The 19,179-nt window shown below is 46.2% G+C and overlaps 1 protein-coding gene across 2 annotated transcripts in view; it reads left to right on the top strand.

Annotated features, from left to right (window-relative positions):
• SOS2 (SOS Ras/Rho guanine nucleotide exchange factor 2) overlaps positions 1 to 19,179 on the top strand; it is a 358,219-nt gene that overhangs the window by 212,733 nt on the left and 126,307 nt on the right. For both annotated transcript variants that reach the window (XM_078659714.1, XM_078659715.1), the window contains one exon: positions 772 to 853. In XM_078659714.1, the coding sequence (XP_078515840.1) occupies positions 772 to 853 (82 nt within the window). The remainder of the gene's footprint in view (positions 1 to 771; positions 854 to 19,179) is intronic.

The following is a 19,179-nucleotide window of genomic DNA, read 5'->3' as shown; positions in this document are numbered from 1 at the left end:
CAGATGCATACTGGTAAGTAGCATTTTACAGCTAGTAACTCCAGTATGTATGCCTTGCCTTCAGGTGGCAAGGAAAAAGCTTCCCATCTTCAAAATGTATATTTTTTTCCTATTTCAGTGACACGCAAGTCACTGACTCTGAAACCATCAGCTGCTTTCAGTTTGATGTGTGCCAGGGGCACAGTTCGGACCGCCGAGTACGGATCGGTACAGGAAAGGTATAGTTGGAAGAGTGACACTCTTCCCTTTCCAACAGTACCTCTTGGTAGTGGATCCATGCTCTTGGATGCCCTCAGCAGTATAGTCCCAGCACAGGGATCTACCCACTAATTGCCTCGATTTGTCTCCAAGGTGGCGAGCACCGCCTGGCCCCCACACCCTCCCTTGGCATGTCCAGCTGATTCACACCCCCACCTATGGGCTATACAATTTTTTTACCACCATGATTGAATTCACACTCAATCTCCCCGCCTGTTACTTTATCTTTTTAGCTCAGTTGAATTTGCTGCGCACATTGATTGACAGAAGTTAGAGGGTGGGCATACTTTAACTCGGCGTGCTTGGCTCAAAATTCAACACTGTAGTTGTGCTATTTTTTACTACTCTAAGATAATAGTATGGTTTGAAATTGATTGACAGGTTTACTTCATTTATTATTTTTATGGTCTCCTTAATATAGCTTTGTACTTGTGTATCAGCTTTGAAAGTTAGACATTGAAGCCCTGCTCTAAAAACCGGTCATATTTTTAAAATCTATTGTTTCTTTTTCAGACCCTAATTTTGTGCGCACTTTCTTGACTACATACCGCTCATTTTGTAAGCCCCAGGAATTACTCAGCTTGTTGATTGAAAGGTAAATATTCTTCCACAATTCCGTTCTTATATTCATGAATCCAATAGTATGTTTCTCTTAAGACCGCAAAAAAGAAATTGCAATAGTATCTGACTTTTAATCTCTAGTTACATGTGGATTAAATCTTGTGTTGTCTCTAGAGAATTATGTTCTTTAGCTATGTTGGGTTTTAGTGAGAACACCACAGTACTCGTTGCAAAAGGTTAACAAAACTAAATATTGTCTGGTATTGTCACATCCATCATAGGCAGTTACCACTACACCTCAAAAGACTATTAAAGCCATCCTCACTCCTTGATGTGGTTTCCTTATCTCATTGTGGGCTTAAAGCCCTTCTAGTCTGACGTATTCAGTCTTGGGACTATATTTTCCTCCTACTCCTCACTATTGTATTTGACACCCGTTTCCTAATTCTATTAAAGATTTACTTTAAATGGTTCCATTTTTTTTTAAATAAAAAGTGTGTGTGTGTATATATTTATATATTAGATGGCATGCGTGGATGTAGATACACATGATTAGCATAAGTCCACCATCTAGTGTTGGTCTCTGAAGTGTGGAAGTTGTTTTTCTTCGAACAAGTCTTTTAAGTTATGAGGTATAGTGACTTCTCCTCTTGCTTGTAGTGTGCATGGTCGTCAACTCCATTGTTTGATTGTTTTTTTTTCTGCCATCGGGGTCTGTAATATGCTCCTCTCTTCTGGTCGACACTGCTATTAGGATATTTTCTATTACCGTCAGTATTGTTTTTGATTGAGATTCTATCACTGTTTCTAGAAATATGAGATTAACGTCAAAATTGTCTGGGGGACTTGATTCAATCGCACCCTTCGGGGCTGAAATTTTCTTCAAGTTCTTTCTGAAGAAACGACAGGGGTGATGGAAACCTTTTGAAAGTTGTCCTTCATGTCACGCTCAATTTCCACACACAGAATTACACAGGGCGTTTATTTTCTGGTCCTCAAGAAGAAACTTGCAACGCCTGCAGGTCGTTCCGATCAAAAATGACTTTCTGAGATCGGAAAGCTAGAAGACTACAGATGTCTTGATGCAGCATGGAAATCACGCCGGAGAAATTGGAGGCACATGTGTCGGCTCCAGATACTGCTCTCCAGAACAAGCTCCGACTCCAATGCAGAGCATAACATCATCACACCAGAGCAACAAACTGTGAGTAATTTGCCTGTCTTCCTCCACCCAAACAACCAACGCATCAAAAGTCTGCTGTTGGGCCACCTCTGCCAATGGGTTATGGTCGGCATCGACTAGTTGATTCCAGAACGTCTACCCTAGGCTCGGCTCCGAAGAAACAGACTAAAGCACAAGTCCTCAATCCGAAACACTGTGCATTGGAATTAACCTGACTTTCCAAACCTAAAGCAAAAGCTACCATGCCTTCAGAGCAGAAACCTTCGGATCGAAAAAAACAACTAGACTCCGCACCAAAAAAGATGTCTTCGGAACTGAAACACTCTGCACTGAAAGTTACTGGAGATAAATTGAGGTTGGAACCGAAAAAAACAGACAGTTGTACATTCTCCAGAGACTGTCCAGCCAATACTTGTACAACTGCATCAGCAGCTGGATCCTCGGATAAAACACTTAATGATTCACACTAATACAGGAAGATTTCTCACCAGGCTCCCTCAAGAACATGTACAGCCAGCAAAAAGACAACTTTTGTTTCAAGACACAATAGATATTCCTATTGCAAAAATGTAAAAACTCGATAACCACAACAGCCTCCATTCCATGACCCTATACATTCACCAGAGGGATCACTACGTTCTTTTACAGGGAATGGGGGTGATGATGACCAGCATTCATTACCACCACAAGATGACTGGGGCATTTGACACAGACACATCAGATAATACTGATTTCTATCCATCCTAACACGCCCCTCATGATGACACCACTACTTACCATGACCTTCTAAGTAGGGCGGCTAATTTTCATAAAGTAACACTATACACTGAGGCAATGGAAGATGGCTTTCTTTTTGAAACTTTCTTCTACTCAACGTTCCACACAGTATCTTCCCAGCTGAAAGAATGCTCGAATATGCCACAAATATTTTTAATGACCAGGGGGGGCTCCTCTGTTTGAGCAGAGGAGCGTTGTCCCACTGAAATGCCCCCAGAGACAAAAAGTAAAATGGTAATTAAGTTAATTCAATACCATTTTATTTTTCGTTACTGCGTCCCAAATAGCGGTCAGGACGGGGGTGGGCTGCTGCTAACTGGCAGTGGCAGAGAGAGCAGGGCACCTTCAGTTTAAAGTGCACGTCTTTTTGTCTGGCAGTCTTGCAACGTACAGCCACACATGCATACTTTAAACCTCTCTAACCCAGCTGTCTTATAACATCTGGGTTAGATATAGCAAAAGCCTCCAGTGCTCTTCTGAGCGCTGATGGAGGTCGCTCCCACCAATAATGACGCTGCTCTCATGCTGGTGAGAGCAGCACCAGTATGGCTTGAGAGTGAAGCCTACCTGCCTCGAGGAGACAAGACCTGCAGGCAAGTGCTTTTAATAAAAGTTTTTAATATTCCATCCTCTCCATCACCCTCGGGACATGCCAGCCGCCACTGTTAATGACCCAGTTAAATCTAGGATTATTACTCCCAGGGTTGAATATAAAAATATAAACGCTCCACAGCAGACCCTCCATACCTTAAGAATCAACTCTCATCCGACTTTTTAATAGGGGCTTTTGCTTTTAAAGAGATCACAGCTTATAGACACAGTTGGAAAAATGGTAGCAGCACAGTCATCCAACCATTGGAAAATTGCCAACTCCATCGGTCTTTTATCACACTATGATAGGGCACACTGGGATACAATGGAAGAAATTCTATAAAACCTTCCTGAAGAACAGGGGGTATAAATACCAGCCTTATACTGAGACTGCATGCCTGGCTAAGAGTATCTGGTTTCAAACCGGAATTTACTAGTCCTTCCCTTCAATGGAGGGCATCTTTTTGGGCCACTGGTGGATACTCTCCTAGAAAAAAATAAAGACAGACAACGAAACAACAAAAGTCAGTGGGAGCCCTTCAGACGCAATCACAGTGTGGTTCCTTTTGTCGCTCCACCTATTTTTGAGGATCTAAAACAGCCTCCACAGAGACATCCGCCTCCTAAAATAAAACACAGTATCAAGGATCCTTCCCTAGAGGATACTCTAGGGGTCCTATAGAGGAAACAATAATAGAGACAGAGGTAAAGGAGGTGTTAACAAATCCTCAACCACCACCACCAAGCCACGATTTGCCCACCATCCCCTGATGACACAACACCTGTCTGGGGTATACTACAACAATTCCTTTCCGCATGGATAAATATCACGTCTGGTCAATGGGTGTTGGATATTAGCCAGCATAGTTAATGTCTGGAGCTCACGTCAACACCTCCAAAAATTCCACCTTCCACACACAGATTTTCAACAGACCATCAGAAGCTACTAAACTGGAAGTTCAAGCTCTACTGAACAAAGGAGCAATAGAACTAGTGCCATTACAACAACAGGGCACAGGGGTATATTCCATTTTCTTCCTTATACCCAAAAAGGATGGCGCTCTAAGACCTATCCTAGACCTCAGACCAATATTTTCATATGGTCACTCTTCAGGAAGTCATACCACTTCTCCAATAGGGAGACTCCATGACTGCATTAGATCTAAAAGATGCATATTTTCACATTACAGTTCACCCAGCACACAGACAATACCTCAGGTTTGCTTTCAACAGACAACTCTTTCGGTGCTTCTGTTCGGGGTCACCACAGCCCCCTGGCTGTTTACCAAATGTCTAGTCCCTTGCTCACTTGGCCACTGGATTCAAGATAGCCTGGCTGATGAGGATTATGAATCTGAAACCGGTCCCAGGATGCTTGTTTCCGTTCCAGGGAAGACATGGCTTGGCAGTTCGGGCTGGACTGTTCCCATGAGGCACAGGATAAGACTGATGTGCATATGGCCATGTCTGAACTGGGGTGGCTGAGTGAGCTAAAGAATGGTGATGGATTAAACCCAGATCAGTTGACTGGGGGTGAGTGTTTGATTTGCACAGAAGCTCCGCCCATCATCCCCTTTTGTATCGCTTTGTTTGCCCTAAGTTGTCCTTCACAGTAGGATTGCTGTGAGCTGCTCCGAGGCCGCACTCCCTTTCTCCACCACTCTGCAAATGCAACTCCTTGCATACTATTGGTTGGGGGATGACGTCCCCTTGGATGCTGTGGGTCTTTGGGGGCCAAGAACCACTCATATTACCTCCAATAAGTCCCACACAACCTAATTGTTGAGAGCTGGTCTGAGGCCCTACCCCTTTTCTGCACCACTCAGCAAATGTACCTCCTGGTGCACTACTGCTTGGGGGATGAAGTCATATCGGATGTTGAGGGTCCTTGGGGGCCAAAAAGCCCTCCTGTTACTTCCAGTAAGTCTGACACAGAGGAATTCCTGAGAGCTGGTCGCAGGTCCTGCCCCCTTTCTCCACTACTCTGCAAACACGGCTACCAGTTAAAAAAGCATAGAAATTCACTTAAAGAACAAAAGGTTACAGGGACGTTATAGTTAGGCTCGTACAAAACCATAGAAATTCAGCAGTCAGTTACCTGAGCTAACTATAACTTATGCTCCTGCAATGCACTGCTTATGATTTCACATATTACATCACTCTTGACCTGGTCAGTGACATCACTGATGAGGTTACTAATAAATGTACCAATTATGGGTATTTATAAAGCGATTACTGGGGAGGTATGCTCACCATTTCAGCAAACAGTACTGCCTAGATTGCTCTGCAGACACCCCTGTGGGTCCAGCTTCTTTAAAGCAATTATTTCATGAGGTGGTACCTGCTACTATGTGTTTACCCTTTTATGTCCTTTAGCCTTTTTCTGAGAGAAGAGGAGTTATTCATGCTGCTCCTTCTTGATCTTTGAATATCAATGTAGAGCCTGTCTTGCAGATGGGAAAGAAAGTTACGTGTAAACCTAGTTTTGAATTATAGGAATCTTAATTGAAGTCATAACGTACCCTTTTCAACTGCTTAGACTTTATGAATGATTAAAACATGTACAGTGGAATCCACCTACCATTAACAAGCATTTGCAATGCAATAGGTCTCGCATTTGGGAGAGTTAGAGCTATTGGCTTTGTAAATGACAATGTATTTTACCTATGTGTTTTAGTTTGGCATGTAGTGGATGTATGTGGTGTTGAGTGGATGTATGTGGTGTGGAGTGGAATTATGTGGCGTGGAAAGGAATTCTTCGTTTTGGAATTGTGTGGGGTGGAATTGTGTGGGGTGGAGTGCATTTGTGTAGTGGAATTATGTGGTATGAAGAGCTGTACAGAATGGATAGCAAGGAAGATAGAGCGGGATAGGTAGTTTGTGTAGGAATTGGTGAATGAAATCGAGACAGAGGAGCAGAAAGAGTGTGTGAGGGGGATGCCACGAGGAAGAGGAGAGGCACCCATTCACGGAGTTGAGTTCAGCTGTGCTCATCACGCGTATCCTTTAGGGGTTCACTTGGCACAAGGAGATAAAAAGAGAGCCCGCTAGGAATGACACGAGCTGCACTTAAAGGACAGCCCTTAGGTCTGTGGTGAGAGAAAATGTCCACTGTCCTAGGCCCTGCTGGCAGCGTCCAGTCTGTCTGAAAAGTGCAGACTGCAGTTTAACTCCATACCTGCCGACCTGAACAAAAATCTTGCTGTGTGAGGAGGCTGCGGGTGTCCTGGGGTGTTTTCACAACTCTTAATGGAGGTCGCTGAAAGCTCGGAAAGCAAGAGGGAAAACCACTATTCTCAGTGGTATTTAGCTCGTTTTCCCTGCCACCGTGTGATGTTGGCTCCTCACTGTAGTGTGTTTTATCTAGGTACCTGAATCAATATCCTATTCTTTGCCCTTGTCCGGTTATAAATCAATAATATCCCTGCAACGGCACAGAAACCCTTTTCATAATTCGGTCATAGCGCATGCTGTCACATTAAGCAAGCCTATTCCTCCAGCCCCCTAGAAAGCACACCGAGTTCTTAAACAAATCCAAGCCTCCAGCAACCTGGGGAATCCCCGCTGCTATTGTTTTGATTTCGTCCGAGAACTCCTGTAAAGCACTGTAAGAACGACCAGTCCTTAGTGACATCTTTATTGACGTCTTATGTCCATCCTTACGTCAACCCCGGCACCTTTCAGGTATAAATATACCAACGCTGCCTTAAGCAAACACACGGTGGTGGTGAATCTGGAGCAGCGACTACTTGCCCGAGAGCCCAGCTGATGCGAGAGCCCACGGACGCTGCCCCTCCCTTTTGACGCGCTGAGAAAGACGCTGTCTTTTCTCTTGCCGAGAAATCCAGCCTCCGGCGTTTCCAGCCTACCCTTGCGGGTGACTGGGATACCGAGACCTGAGACAGAGATACCAGCCCTCCTGCCTTCTAATACCCAGGTACTGAACTGACTAAACCCTTACAGAGAATTCTTGAGTCAGATTCTTGGCAAACCAAACTTAACTTAAACTGCTACTTACTCCCTCCCTCCCATGTATTAGGCTTAGGTCAGGTACACCGGGGTAGGCGTAGTTAGAAGCACCAGTTGAGTACGATTAGTCAATGTATATATATATGTATGTATCTATTTTATCCATTTTAAAGTATCATATGGCTAAGAAACCATATCAATGCTTTTACAGTATTATTTTATAATCCTGCTTTTACTGTATGCACTTTACTTAACTATAAGTATTGCAATTGTAGCAATTCATTTCTCTTGTATGAGGAAAGAGACTGCTCAATAAATAACACCTTTTATTGAAAACGCCCGTCTCTCTTTTTCTCTGCAATCTGGTGAAACTAAGTACGCACCTTTGACTGAGTGAAATAGCTGTCTTTTGTTTTCACACGACTCTAGAGATATACTCTTATTCAGGGAGAGCAAAGTTGTCATGTTTTATGGTTGTCAGAAACTAAATCCCTTCTTGTCTACCCAGGGAGGTTAAACTCCTCCGCGCTTATTCGAGAAAGTTTCTAGTGAACTCTGAGCTAGCTGGCAAACACTTAAGTCTAATATAGTCAGTAGAGACCTAGTTGACCTCAGTCCTACGTCTACACTACTGAAGATATTATTCCAATGTGCAGAGCCTATTGGGACTATAGGAACTACACTACATGGCGCCCAACGTTTGGTAAGGCGATAAATCTAACACAAGACGTTAGAGTAACTCAGTCGTGCTTTTTCACACAGACCCTTTCTCCCGTAAATACTCCAAAGACGTCTGGAGTGGGTCAAAGGTTAAAATCCGCCGGAACTTAGTAGAAAGAGATTTCTATGTATAATTTTTGGTTTATTCAACGTTGAAGGATACAGTGTTCCAAAATATTGTGCACCTAATCTTTGTTTCCTTGAAAACTTGATCTGCAACAAAAAAAACCTTCTTGTCAGTAAAATGTCAGACAACGAAGGAGATAGGGAGACAGCTAGAATAGCAGCTCAACTCCTAGCGGAAGACACAAGTCTCCTACAGCAAGACCCGGATGCAATACTCATCCCGGTCAGCATAAGAAAAACTGTAACTATTAAACTAATAGAAAACGGACTAACATCGAGAGGTGGTACAGTCATATTCGTAATTGAGGCACATGAATATCGGCAGACAGAGGTATTCTATTCATGGATAAACTTTCCAGCAGCAAACGCTGTCACACATGAGTTCCACTATTACAAAATAGAGGAACCACCGGAAGAGTACACTCCTTTCGAGGAGGTGGAAATCCCATTAAAATACCAAGAGAACCTGCTCTGGTTTAAAGGCGCCCTAAAACATAATAATCACATTACCAGGCTCGGTCCACTAGGTAGACCAGGAGCAACGTGGCCGGTTCTAGCCAGCTACACACCACATCCCGACATTGAAAAAATTTCAATGCTAGAACTTTTAGTACAGTTAAAACAACTGATTAAAATAAATAGACAATTAGTCCAATATGTAATGCGGACTTCAACATTCCACAGCTGACTCCCCATCAGGGGAATACAAACAAAATTACACCACAGAACATACAGTCATGCCTGGGTAAAGTACCCATAAAACGGGAACAAATTCCATTCTGGTTAGCACAAAAAATCACTCAAATAGAGGCAGTATTTCCAGATACTACCCCTGTTGAGAAACACAGAATTCTGACTATCTGTCTTCCAATGGGGATCGCACCACATGTGGAGGACTGTGACACTTGGGGCACAGTCTTTGCTTCCATTTACACAAAAACACATGGTGTTCCGTCCATGGCGGTAATACCAGATGTGCTAAGACAAATTCAAAACGAATACGGTCCAGAGCCTGCTTTAACTCTGGGTATGAAATTACTGTAAGACTTCAAGCAGGTCTCAGCTTTATTATTATCTAACATAAAAGGAGAAGCAGCATCTGTGGCGATCCGCCAGAAATTGAAAGAAACAGATATAGCAGAACAACCATTTGAACTTGCCAGACTCATAGAAAAATCCTATGAAGAACTAGGAAGAGATAGTTTGGGTGGGAAACCAGTAAAACCCCAACTAACTGAAAATCCTGAAAAAATATTTATTAAAAATAATTTAAACACTCCAAAAAAGAGCTGGGATGGAAATAAACAATCCACTCCCAAAGAAAAAAGATTCCAGTCCAGAGGAAAGTCTCCTCGGCGGAGAGAAAGATCTCCGGACCAAGGACACGGGTCTCCCCAGAGGGAGCCCTCTGAGAAAAGATACAACCTTAGAAATAGGGATAATTTGAAGAAACCTGATAGATATCAAGATATTGATACACGTCCCTCTCAATCTTTTCAGACTTCCTCGCAGAAATCGGAAAGAAGAGGACGGTCAGAACACAGGGAAGAGGTCAAGTCCAAAGACAAGGAACCTGCTCATCAAAGTAAAAAACTACAATTTCCAAAAAAGAAGGTAGCCAGCATTAAAATAGTCAAACATGCCGAGGATCCTGAGGACACAGCTGAAAAACGGAGAGTGGGCTCAGACAATGCTAGACAGCGCAGCAGAAGTGAGCATAGCTCGCAAGATTCTGATGAATCATCTGGAGACAGTGGACACGAATGAATACATTCAGGTGGAAACTGCAGACACCAGAGTTAGCAAACCTCATAAAATATACGAAATAACGTTACGTATAGAGGGAGATAAGACTAGGAAAATAAGGGGTCTATTTTGGGATAATCTCTCCAAAGGCTATGACATCCTTTTAGCTGAAAAAGACTGGCCACCGGAGTTTGTCAGGGAGTGCCCTCATGGCGAAGAAATGATTATGCCTGCCTTCTCAAATCACATTTCAATTCATAAAAAATATACTCTTGCAAGAAAGTGGGCAGTAGCCCAAGCTCCTGCATTATATAAAAACCATGTTGGATGGGATGAGGACTCTTCTCCTCACAAAATCCAGTTAAAAAATCAACCAACTGCACAGAGGCAGTACCCGATTAAGCAAGAAGCTAAAAAACAGGTCAGGGAGATCTTAGATCAACTTGAATACCAGGGGGTGATTGAAACATGCACCTCTCAAATGAATAACCCTTTGTTTCCTGTCTCCAAGCCAGACGATTCATATCGTCTAGTTTTGGACTACAGACACCTTAACTCATGTTGCAAAATCTTTGCAGTACAAAACTCACATAGTGCAGCACTAATGAATAACATCGTGCGCAAAAAGTACAAAACAACATTAGACATCTCTAATGGATTCTTTTTTCAAAACATAGCACCTGAAAGCAGGTATTTGACCGCTTTCTCAATAATGGGCTCGCAGAAAAAATTCTGTCGACTCCCACAGGGGTTCAAGAACAGCCCAGGATTATTCTCAGCAAGAGTAACAGAGTTACTACAAATGTATGATGATGAGGCATTATCTTATGTCGATGACATCTATCTAACAGATGATGACTTGGATACTCACTTGAAAAGAGTGACCATAATACTTGGGTTCGCAGCAGAGGGTTACAAATTCAACTTTAAAAAGTCACGAATTGCCCATCTAACATTCCTGTTTTTAGGATATGAATTATCAAGTGAAGGCAAAAGCCTGGCAGACAATTTCTTAGAGAAATGTGCTGTAATACAAGCACCAAGAACGCTGAAAAACTTACAATCAATTCTAGGTTTCCTAAATTTTGGAAGAACTTACATTCTAAATTATGCAGAGAGGGTTAAACCTCTCTATGAACTAATAAAACCAGATTTTAAAACAATCAATTGGACTCAAAAACACACAGAAATTTTGAGATCGTTGCAAACAGACATGTTAGCTAAAACAAAATTGCAAACACGCGATAACACTCGCAACCTTGTAATCCGAGTCATCCCAGGAAGATGCGGATTCACATACCTAACCTCTAATGAGGGAGAAACGGTACCAATAGCATACAAATCACATTTGTACACAGAAGCTGAAAAAACATTCAGTATTAAGGAAAACATTGTTCATGCGGTCCAAACAGCTGTAGCAAAAGAAAGAGACCAAGCTGATGGCAGACAGATTACTGTTAGAACAGCAGAATCAGCCTTTGAGGCATTAACAAGCACATGTAATTTACCTACTGTGGCATTAAATCCAAAATGGATACAATGGGAAAATTCTCTTGCTACAGACAAAGTGAAATACTATTTTGACCCGGAAATGAAAAAATTAAATCTTGAATATGAAAGAGAATATCCTCTGCCAATCGACATTCTGCCCATACGACAGTACGCCTGTGTAATATACACAGACGGAAATGCACAACCCTCGGTTTGGGGAAAACAAGCCTATAACGCCACATGCGAGATTGTTAAATACGTGTGGCGCAGAGGTAAATTGAGACCTCTGGTAACAAAATCACATTCTGTAGAAAATAATTCAGATAAACAAACTGAGATAATAGCTTTGAAAATGGCGCTAGATAATGCGGATCACGAATTCCCGACACTAATAGTGTGCGATTCATATTACTGCGTCAAATCGTATAATAACGATTTGCAGAAATGGGTTCAAAACGGTTACAATGATGACACAGGTGCCACAATAAAGCAAAAATCGCTTTGGGAACAAGTAGTTCTTTTACAGAAAGAACTACCAAAGACTCACGTGATCCATTCATTGAGTCATGAACGTGATGGCGTTCACGTTTCAGGGAATTCATTGGCTGAGACAGCCACAGCGGAAGCAAGTAAGCAGGCTTCCGTAGCTACAAAAAAGCATTCAGGAAAATACGTAGACGAGGAAACGATGCTGGCGGTAAAAACGTCATCAAAAGGCGACTGTTCAGCGCTACCTGTCAACTATCCACTCAATTATACATACGTAATCGATGCAAACTCCGTTCCTTTTGCTCAAATCCCTGGAGTGGGGGATAGAGTGATTCCAAACACAAACAGGAGAAACGTATTAGTGGCAGACGCACATATGGGGAGGGTCTAAGACACCTTAAGATTAAGGAATCTCTGAAAGAATTACAATCAATATACTGGTGGCCGGGAATGAGCCTACAACATCACAAATTCGCAATAAACTGCCCAGACTGCAACAGAGACCGCAGTGGCGAACCGGCCGGTGTATTGCCATGGCCTTTCGCTTAGAGAGAACAATGCCATCTATATGCAAAAACACAGAAATAATGCGTCCCATTAATATTATTTAAGACTAACTTCACTTAAAATGTAGACCCCCAGCTCTCGGCTGACGTCTGAACTGTTATAAAAAGATTTGCGAGTCTATAGCGGCATAGACGCAATTGGCATGCTACACTCTGACCAGGGTCCTCGTTTTAGCTCTCGAGCTTATAAGGAGGCCATGACCAGCATGGGCATTGCATTGCGGTATTCTTGTCCCTTCCATCCTGAGGGAAACGGGCTTGTGGAAAGAAAAAACCGAGACATAAAGCAATCTATAACGGCAAAGGTATTAGGTTCGGGTGTTGGGTGGGTCAAACATTTAATAAGTGTCCAACGTAGTCTTAATAATCTGCCAAGAACTTCTCTAAAGGGTTTCAGTCCGTACGAACTATTGTTCGGGACTAGAATGCATATCCAGGACCTCGATAGTCAAACTTCAGTGGTAGAAAGAAAATGCTTTGATATCAAAGATCGTTTGGCTATTTTACAGGACTTAAATGAAACAAGAAAAGACCTGAGCAACATAAAGTTGAAACAACAGCCAACAGCCACTGAAGAGAAACCACCTGTCCCAGCAAGGCCTGTCTGGATTCCAAAGATTGGGGATCTGGTCAGAGAGAAAATCGCGGTGAAGAAGGAATTTGGGCCTTCTTACAGAAAAGCAGTACCTGTCTTAGCTGTCAACGGAACAAGATCAGTTGTACTACCGCCCCTTGCTGGTAAAAAGGAGAACCGAGTTGTATCCATCGACCTGGTTAAACCACTTATCATGTGGCCAATAATAAGTAGTAGGCCAAGTGGACTCCCAAGAAGAAACAGAACACCAAAGTTTGCTATAAATCGAGAGGTTCAAACTGAGAGACTAATCCCATTTGATAAACCTACAGCGAATCAACAAGGACTATGAAACAAAGCCATGGAACTTATGCCTCTTTTTTATTTATTTTTTTTAATTTGTTTTTATTGCAGAATTATGGACAAAACACCGGGTGAGTTCAACCTTCATCACCCCCACAATACAAGGTACCATACATTCTCAGGGTTGTACACAGCCCATCAGCCCACATCCCGGAGGCCGGGCGGCGTAACTGCAAAGTCCAACCAAAGGTCTCCTAGCATAGTACAGAGGGGTTTCTGGTCAACAACATAATGATGCATCTGCTTTTTTTATGTCCCCTCAACAACTCCCCCCTCCCCCTAGACACTCCCTAGAGGAGCCGTTCTCACCATGTAAGCAACACTTGAACCACTGGATTCGCGGAGCGGGGTCCCGCTAATACACTAGTACGTCGGCTTTCCATGTCCCCTACCCATTGCTACCTGCGTTCCTATCCCTGCCAGGGTGGGCAAAGAACTCCCCTATACCCCCCTCCCCCTTACGGCTGCTGACGTGGGTTGTGGGTGTGGGTTTCGGACAGAATGGCGCGCCATCAGTAATATGTAAGTGTTCGTGCCTCTGGTCTCATGGAACCTCAGGTTGCGAAAGTCTCTCCTCCTCATCTCCTATCAAAGAATCACACAAAGCCTGCACAATCGTCTCCCAAGCCCTAGCCGTCTCCATACTCCTCTCAGTCCCCATTCTGGTGGCCTGCCGCATTCTCAGTGTACTCTCGCGCCTTGACCATTTCACCAGCTCATTCGTCCATCTCCTCACCGCCGGGCCTTCCTTGGTTTTCCAGCACCACGTAACCTCTCTCTGGGCCAACATGAGCCCCAGATCTATAAATTTGCTTGTTACCTTCGTCTTCGCCGTGTGCGGAAACCAAAGCAATAGGCAAGCAGCCTTATCAAATTCCACGTCCCTATCCGTGATCGTGTTCAGAAGTGCACCCACCTCAGGCCAGTACTTACCCAGCTTCGGGCAGTCCCACATCATATGATCCAGTTCAGCTTCTGGCGCCGAACACCTTGGACATGCCGCGTCCTGCACTTGAAAGTGCCGGCGGAGTCTCCCTGGGGTCAGATAAGCCCTATGCAAAAGGAAAAAATGCACCTGTTGGAACCTAGCATTCCTACTACCCTTCCATGTTCGTGATATAATATGGCCCCACTCTGCATCGGGAATTGGCTTGCCTATGCTTTCCTCCCAGCTGGCCTTCAGCGCCGTGAGCGGTTCTAGCCCTTCGTTCAGCATCCGTGATTGGAGACAGGTTACCGCCTTGATCGTACCCGCGGCCATCACCACGTACTGGCAAGCCATGGTCGTATCCGGCTCCATCAGTCCCGCCTTCCAGTGCTTTTGCATCGCTGCAGAGATCGCCGCATGCAGAAGATAACCACCATCTGGGAGGCCAAATTGCTCCTGCAGCACCTCAAACGGGGCCATTACTCCCTCCACAAACAAATCACCTACGACTTGTAGGCCCAGCTCCTCCCATTCCAGCAGCGGAGACCAATCTCCACCGTGCGGCAGCGCCGTCAGCATCCCGATAGGGATCTCCGGGGCATATGGTCGCGCAACCCGTGCACGCTTCAGGCTCCTATTCCAGCACAACCGAAGGGTTTTTTCCTCTAAGGTGAGCTCATTTAACGCCAGTCTCTGTTGCATAACGATATAGGAGAGGACGTGCCTCTGGATACCCGTCCCCCGAATCCAATCAGGGCCCCTAAATTCCCTAGCGACATTCTGTGTCAGAACCTGGAGCTGGGCTGCCAGGTAGTATAGTTCGAAATCCGGCACTGCCATCCCTCCCTCCAGTTTGGGTCTGTTCATTGTGTGCAGCGCCACCCTACGCCTGCCTCGCCCCCAGAGGAACTCAATAACCAACGACCTCAGGTCCCTAAAGATCCGCTGTGGGATCCAGACAGGCAGTGTTCTGAAGTAATACAGCAGCCGAGGGAGAGCTACCATCTTTAACAATGCCACTCTACCCTGCACCGACAAAGGGAGGGAGGCCCAGAAGGACATGCAGCCCTGCAATCCCCTGATACACCGCCCTATATTGCCCTCTAGGAGGCTCGCCGCTTCATGATAGATCCGGACTCCCAGGTATGTGAAGCATCTATCCGCCCAGATCACGTCTACCGCACGAGGAGGGCTTTGGATATCCGGCCGCAGCGGGAAAACACAAGTCTTAGCCCAATTTACCTTAAGTCCCGATAACCCGCCGAAGGAGGAGAGCAGCCTCATGGCCCCACGTAAAGCCGCCTCCGTGTCCTCCAAATATAGCAACAGGTCGTCAGCATACAACGAGATGTAGTGAGTACTCCCTCCATAGTGGATTCCGGTAAAGGAATCCTCTAGCCTGGCCTGCGCCGCCAGTGGTTCCATCGCGAGAGCAAACAGAAGGGGAGAGAGCGAGCATCCCTGCCTGGTGCCTCTGAGTACCGGATAAGCGGATGATATGAGCGGCCCCAGTCGCAGAGGAATAGAGAACTTTCGTCCAACGTCCAAATCCTTCTCCTAGTCCAAACTTCTTCAGTACCCCATCTAGGTAACACCATTCGAGGCTATCAAAGGCCTTCTCAATATCCACCGACAAGACAGCCGATGCAGAGTCCGAGCTCAGGGCACCCTGCTGTATACGGATCAGCCTGCGGGTGTTACTGGCCGTGTTTCTGGTAGGGATGAACCCTGCTTGATCCTCGTGTACCAGCATGGTCATGTGAGGCAGTAGTCTAGTGGCCAGAATACGGCTCAAGATCTTGTAGTCCACCGTCAGCATAGAGAGGGGTCGATATGATGTCACCTCCAGCTCATCTTTACCTGGCTTCAGGAGCGGCACCACCAGAGCCTCCCTCATGGAGGCGGGGAGGCGCCCCAAAGTTACCGCCTCCGAGTACACTGCCTGTAGCCTGGGCGCCAATACATCGACGTACTTCGCATAAAACTCAAGTGGCAGGCCATCTACCCCCGGTGTCTTGTTTCTAGCCATCTACTTAATAGCCCCACGAATCTCCATCAAGGAGATCGGGCCGCCCAGGTCCTTCGCCGTCTCCTCATCTAGCATCGGGAGCTGCACCGTACTTAAATAGTCACTGATGTCGGAGGGCCCTGCCTCCAACTGAGTATCATAGAGGCCCGTATAATACGACTGAAAGCGCTGCAGTATCGCCGCTGGAGAGTGAACCACCTCCCCCGTGTCGGTTCTGACACACATAATCGGGCCACTCCTTGGGTCCGGGTTGGCAAGTTTCGCAAGCAGTGTGCCCACCTTATCCCTCTCCGCATGGACTTTTGTGAGGTATAGCTTATAGTCATAACAGCGCAGTCTCTCCGTTTCTCTCGCCACCCGCTCCTTCGCTTCCAGCAATCGATCCTGCAAATCAGGCCGTTCAGGCCTGCAGCGCTCAATCTCTCTCAGCACACATTCCGCCTTCTCCAGATCCGCTAGGACAGTCTTCCGTACATTCGAGAGGCTGCTCAGGCATACGCCCCTCACCACCACTTTCATTGCATCCCTCTCTATCGATCTCGTTGCGGCCGATCCCTCGTTCTCACTGAAATAAAGCGCTATACTCTGGTTGACCCTATCACCAAACACCACATCCTCTAGAATATCCGGCCGCAGCCGCCATGTTGGAATCGCAGACCTCGCCCTCTGCCACCTTACCGCCATCAGCAAGGGATTGTGATCTGAAATGGTCCTAGCAAGGTATTCAGTGTGTGTCACCATGGCTGCTATGGGGGCGCTACACAGTATGGAATCTATTCTGACATGTAATGCATGCAGTGCCGAGTAAAAGGAGTAATCCCTAGCGTTAGGATGTTGTGTTCTCCACACATCCAACAGGCCCCACCGCTCCTGCCAGTCCCTCCTACGCTCCGACAGTTTACGCACCGGGGAGTCGGCCAGTGGCGGATGTGATCTATCCCACGCTATATCGGTGATTGAATTAAAGTCTCCTCCCAGTATAATAGGGCCTGCCAGGAAGTGGGCCAGCGAGCCCGTGAGAACATCAAAATATCGGGCCTGATCAACATTGGGGGCATAAACACTGCACAAGACCACCTCACGGCCATATAGCCTCCCCTCCACCGCCACAAACCGACCCCCAGGGTCCACCAATTGACTCGTGACCTGAAAAGGGATCCCCGCCCTAATCCATATCAGCACCCCCCTTGCAAACGCCGAATAAGAGGTACCAAACACATGGCCACGCCACCTCTTCTGTAATGCAGCGCATTCTTGTTCGGTTAAATGAGTTTCCTGCAACATAGCAATTTGAACACCCCTCCTCACCAGATAGGCGTGCACCTTGTATCTCTTTGACATAGTCCTGAGTCCACGAACATTCCATGTGAGGCACTTCAAATCAGGTAACGACCCCATCGCTGCCATCCCTCCTCCACCTCAACAGTGTCCCCCTACCCCCCCAACGTTGCAGCAATACTCCCCCCCCCCAAAACACCCCAACAAACATCCCCAACCCCACTCCCCAGGACAGGACCTAAGAGCGCTGCTTTAGCCCCCATCCAAACCTGTATCATCACACGCATTCAACTATCCTGTGGCAGTCTCCACAGGAAGCCTTAAGGGCCGTAGGGGGTGTTTCAGTACCGACCCGGGGCCGGTCAACCCTCGCCCCAGGCCCATGATCCCACATGAAAGTCACAACAGAGTACCTGCTAAACACCAGCCATCAGGATAAAGGTGCTCCAATGGAGGGCCAGCACCTCTCCCCCATATTATTCATTAAATAGTCCATCCGCTGTCTGTGGTGTGACCGTCGGGCCTGCTGAGCTGTCAGCTTCAGAGATGTCTCCTCCTGATTTTCTTCCACCGCCCTCAGAGTCCTCCTCCAATTCCCTCCGCTGCGATCCCGTGATAGTTGCCGTTGCAGCTAGCGCTTCCTTCCTCTCCGCCGCTAGCAGATCTTCTCTCATCGCCTGCTTGAGTCTGTCACGTTTACGGATCCGCTGAGACTTTCGGATCTGAACTGGTCTCTGTTTCTCCTTCCCACCTTTATGCTGACGGTCAGTTCCTGCTCTGTACAACTCCAGCCACGTCCAAGCCTCATCAGGGGTGTGGAAAAATTGGGTCGCACCGTCCAGGATCACTCTCAGTCTAGCAGGAAAGAGCAGCGAGTACTGTATACCTTCCTCTCTCAGTTCCTTCTTGACCGCTAGGAACGTTGCCCTGCTCCTCTGAACTTCCTGGGTATAGTCCGGAAAGATTGTGACCGAGCTATTGTCCACCTGGAATGGCCCCGCAGATCTCGCCCTTTGTATTAACAAGTCACGGTCTTTGAAATGCAGGAGCCTGGCCACCATCGGTCTGGGGGGACGACCCTGCATGGGCGGGCGAGACGGGACCCTGTGCGCTCTTTCAATCGAAAAGAAAGGAGATAAGCCTTCAGGAGCCACTGCGGATCTGAACCAATTCTCCATATACGCCACTGCATCGTCCCCCTCGATTTTTTCCGGCAGGCCCACTACCCGTACATTGTTCCTCCGGTTGCGACTTTCGGAATCCTCCGCCCTTCTCTCCAGCGTCGCCAGTCGGGTAAGGATATCGGACAGTTTATGCTCTGCCGTGACCACCGCCGGTTTAAGCTCCTGGAGGAGCAGTTCGTTCACTTTCACCCTATCGGAAAGTTTGGCGTGATCCGCCCTCAGGAGGCCCAGTCCCGTGGCCACCTGCGCTATATCCTGTTGCAGTGTCTCCTTAGTCGCTGTGATCGCCTCCAGTATATTGTCGAGGCGTGTATTCAGTCTGCGTTCCTGTGCCGAAGCTTCCGGG

Source organism: Lissotriton helveticus, chromosome 9, assembly GCF_964261635.1.
Source record: "Lissotriton helveticus chromosome 9, aLisHel1.1, whole genome shotgun sequence".
NCBI classification, from domain to species: domain Eukaryota; kingdom Metazoa; phylum Chordata; class Amphibia; order Caudata; family Salamandridae; genus Lissotriton; species Lissotriton helveticus.
This window is presented reverse-complemented; position numbering and strand designations above follow the sequence as displayed.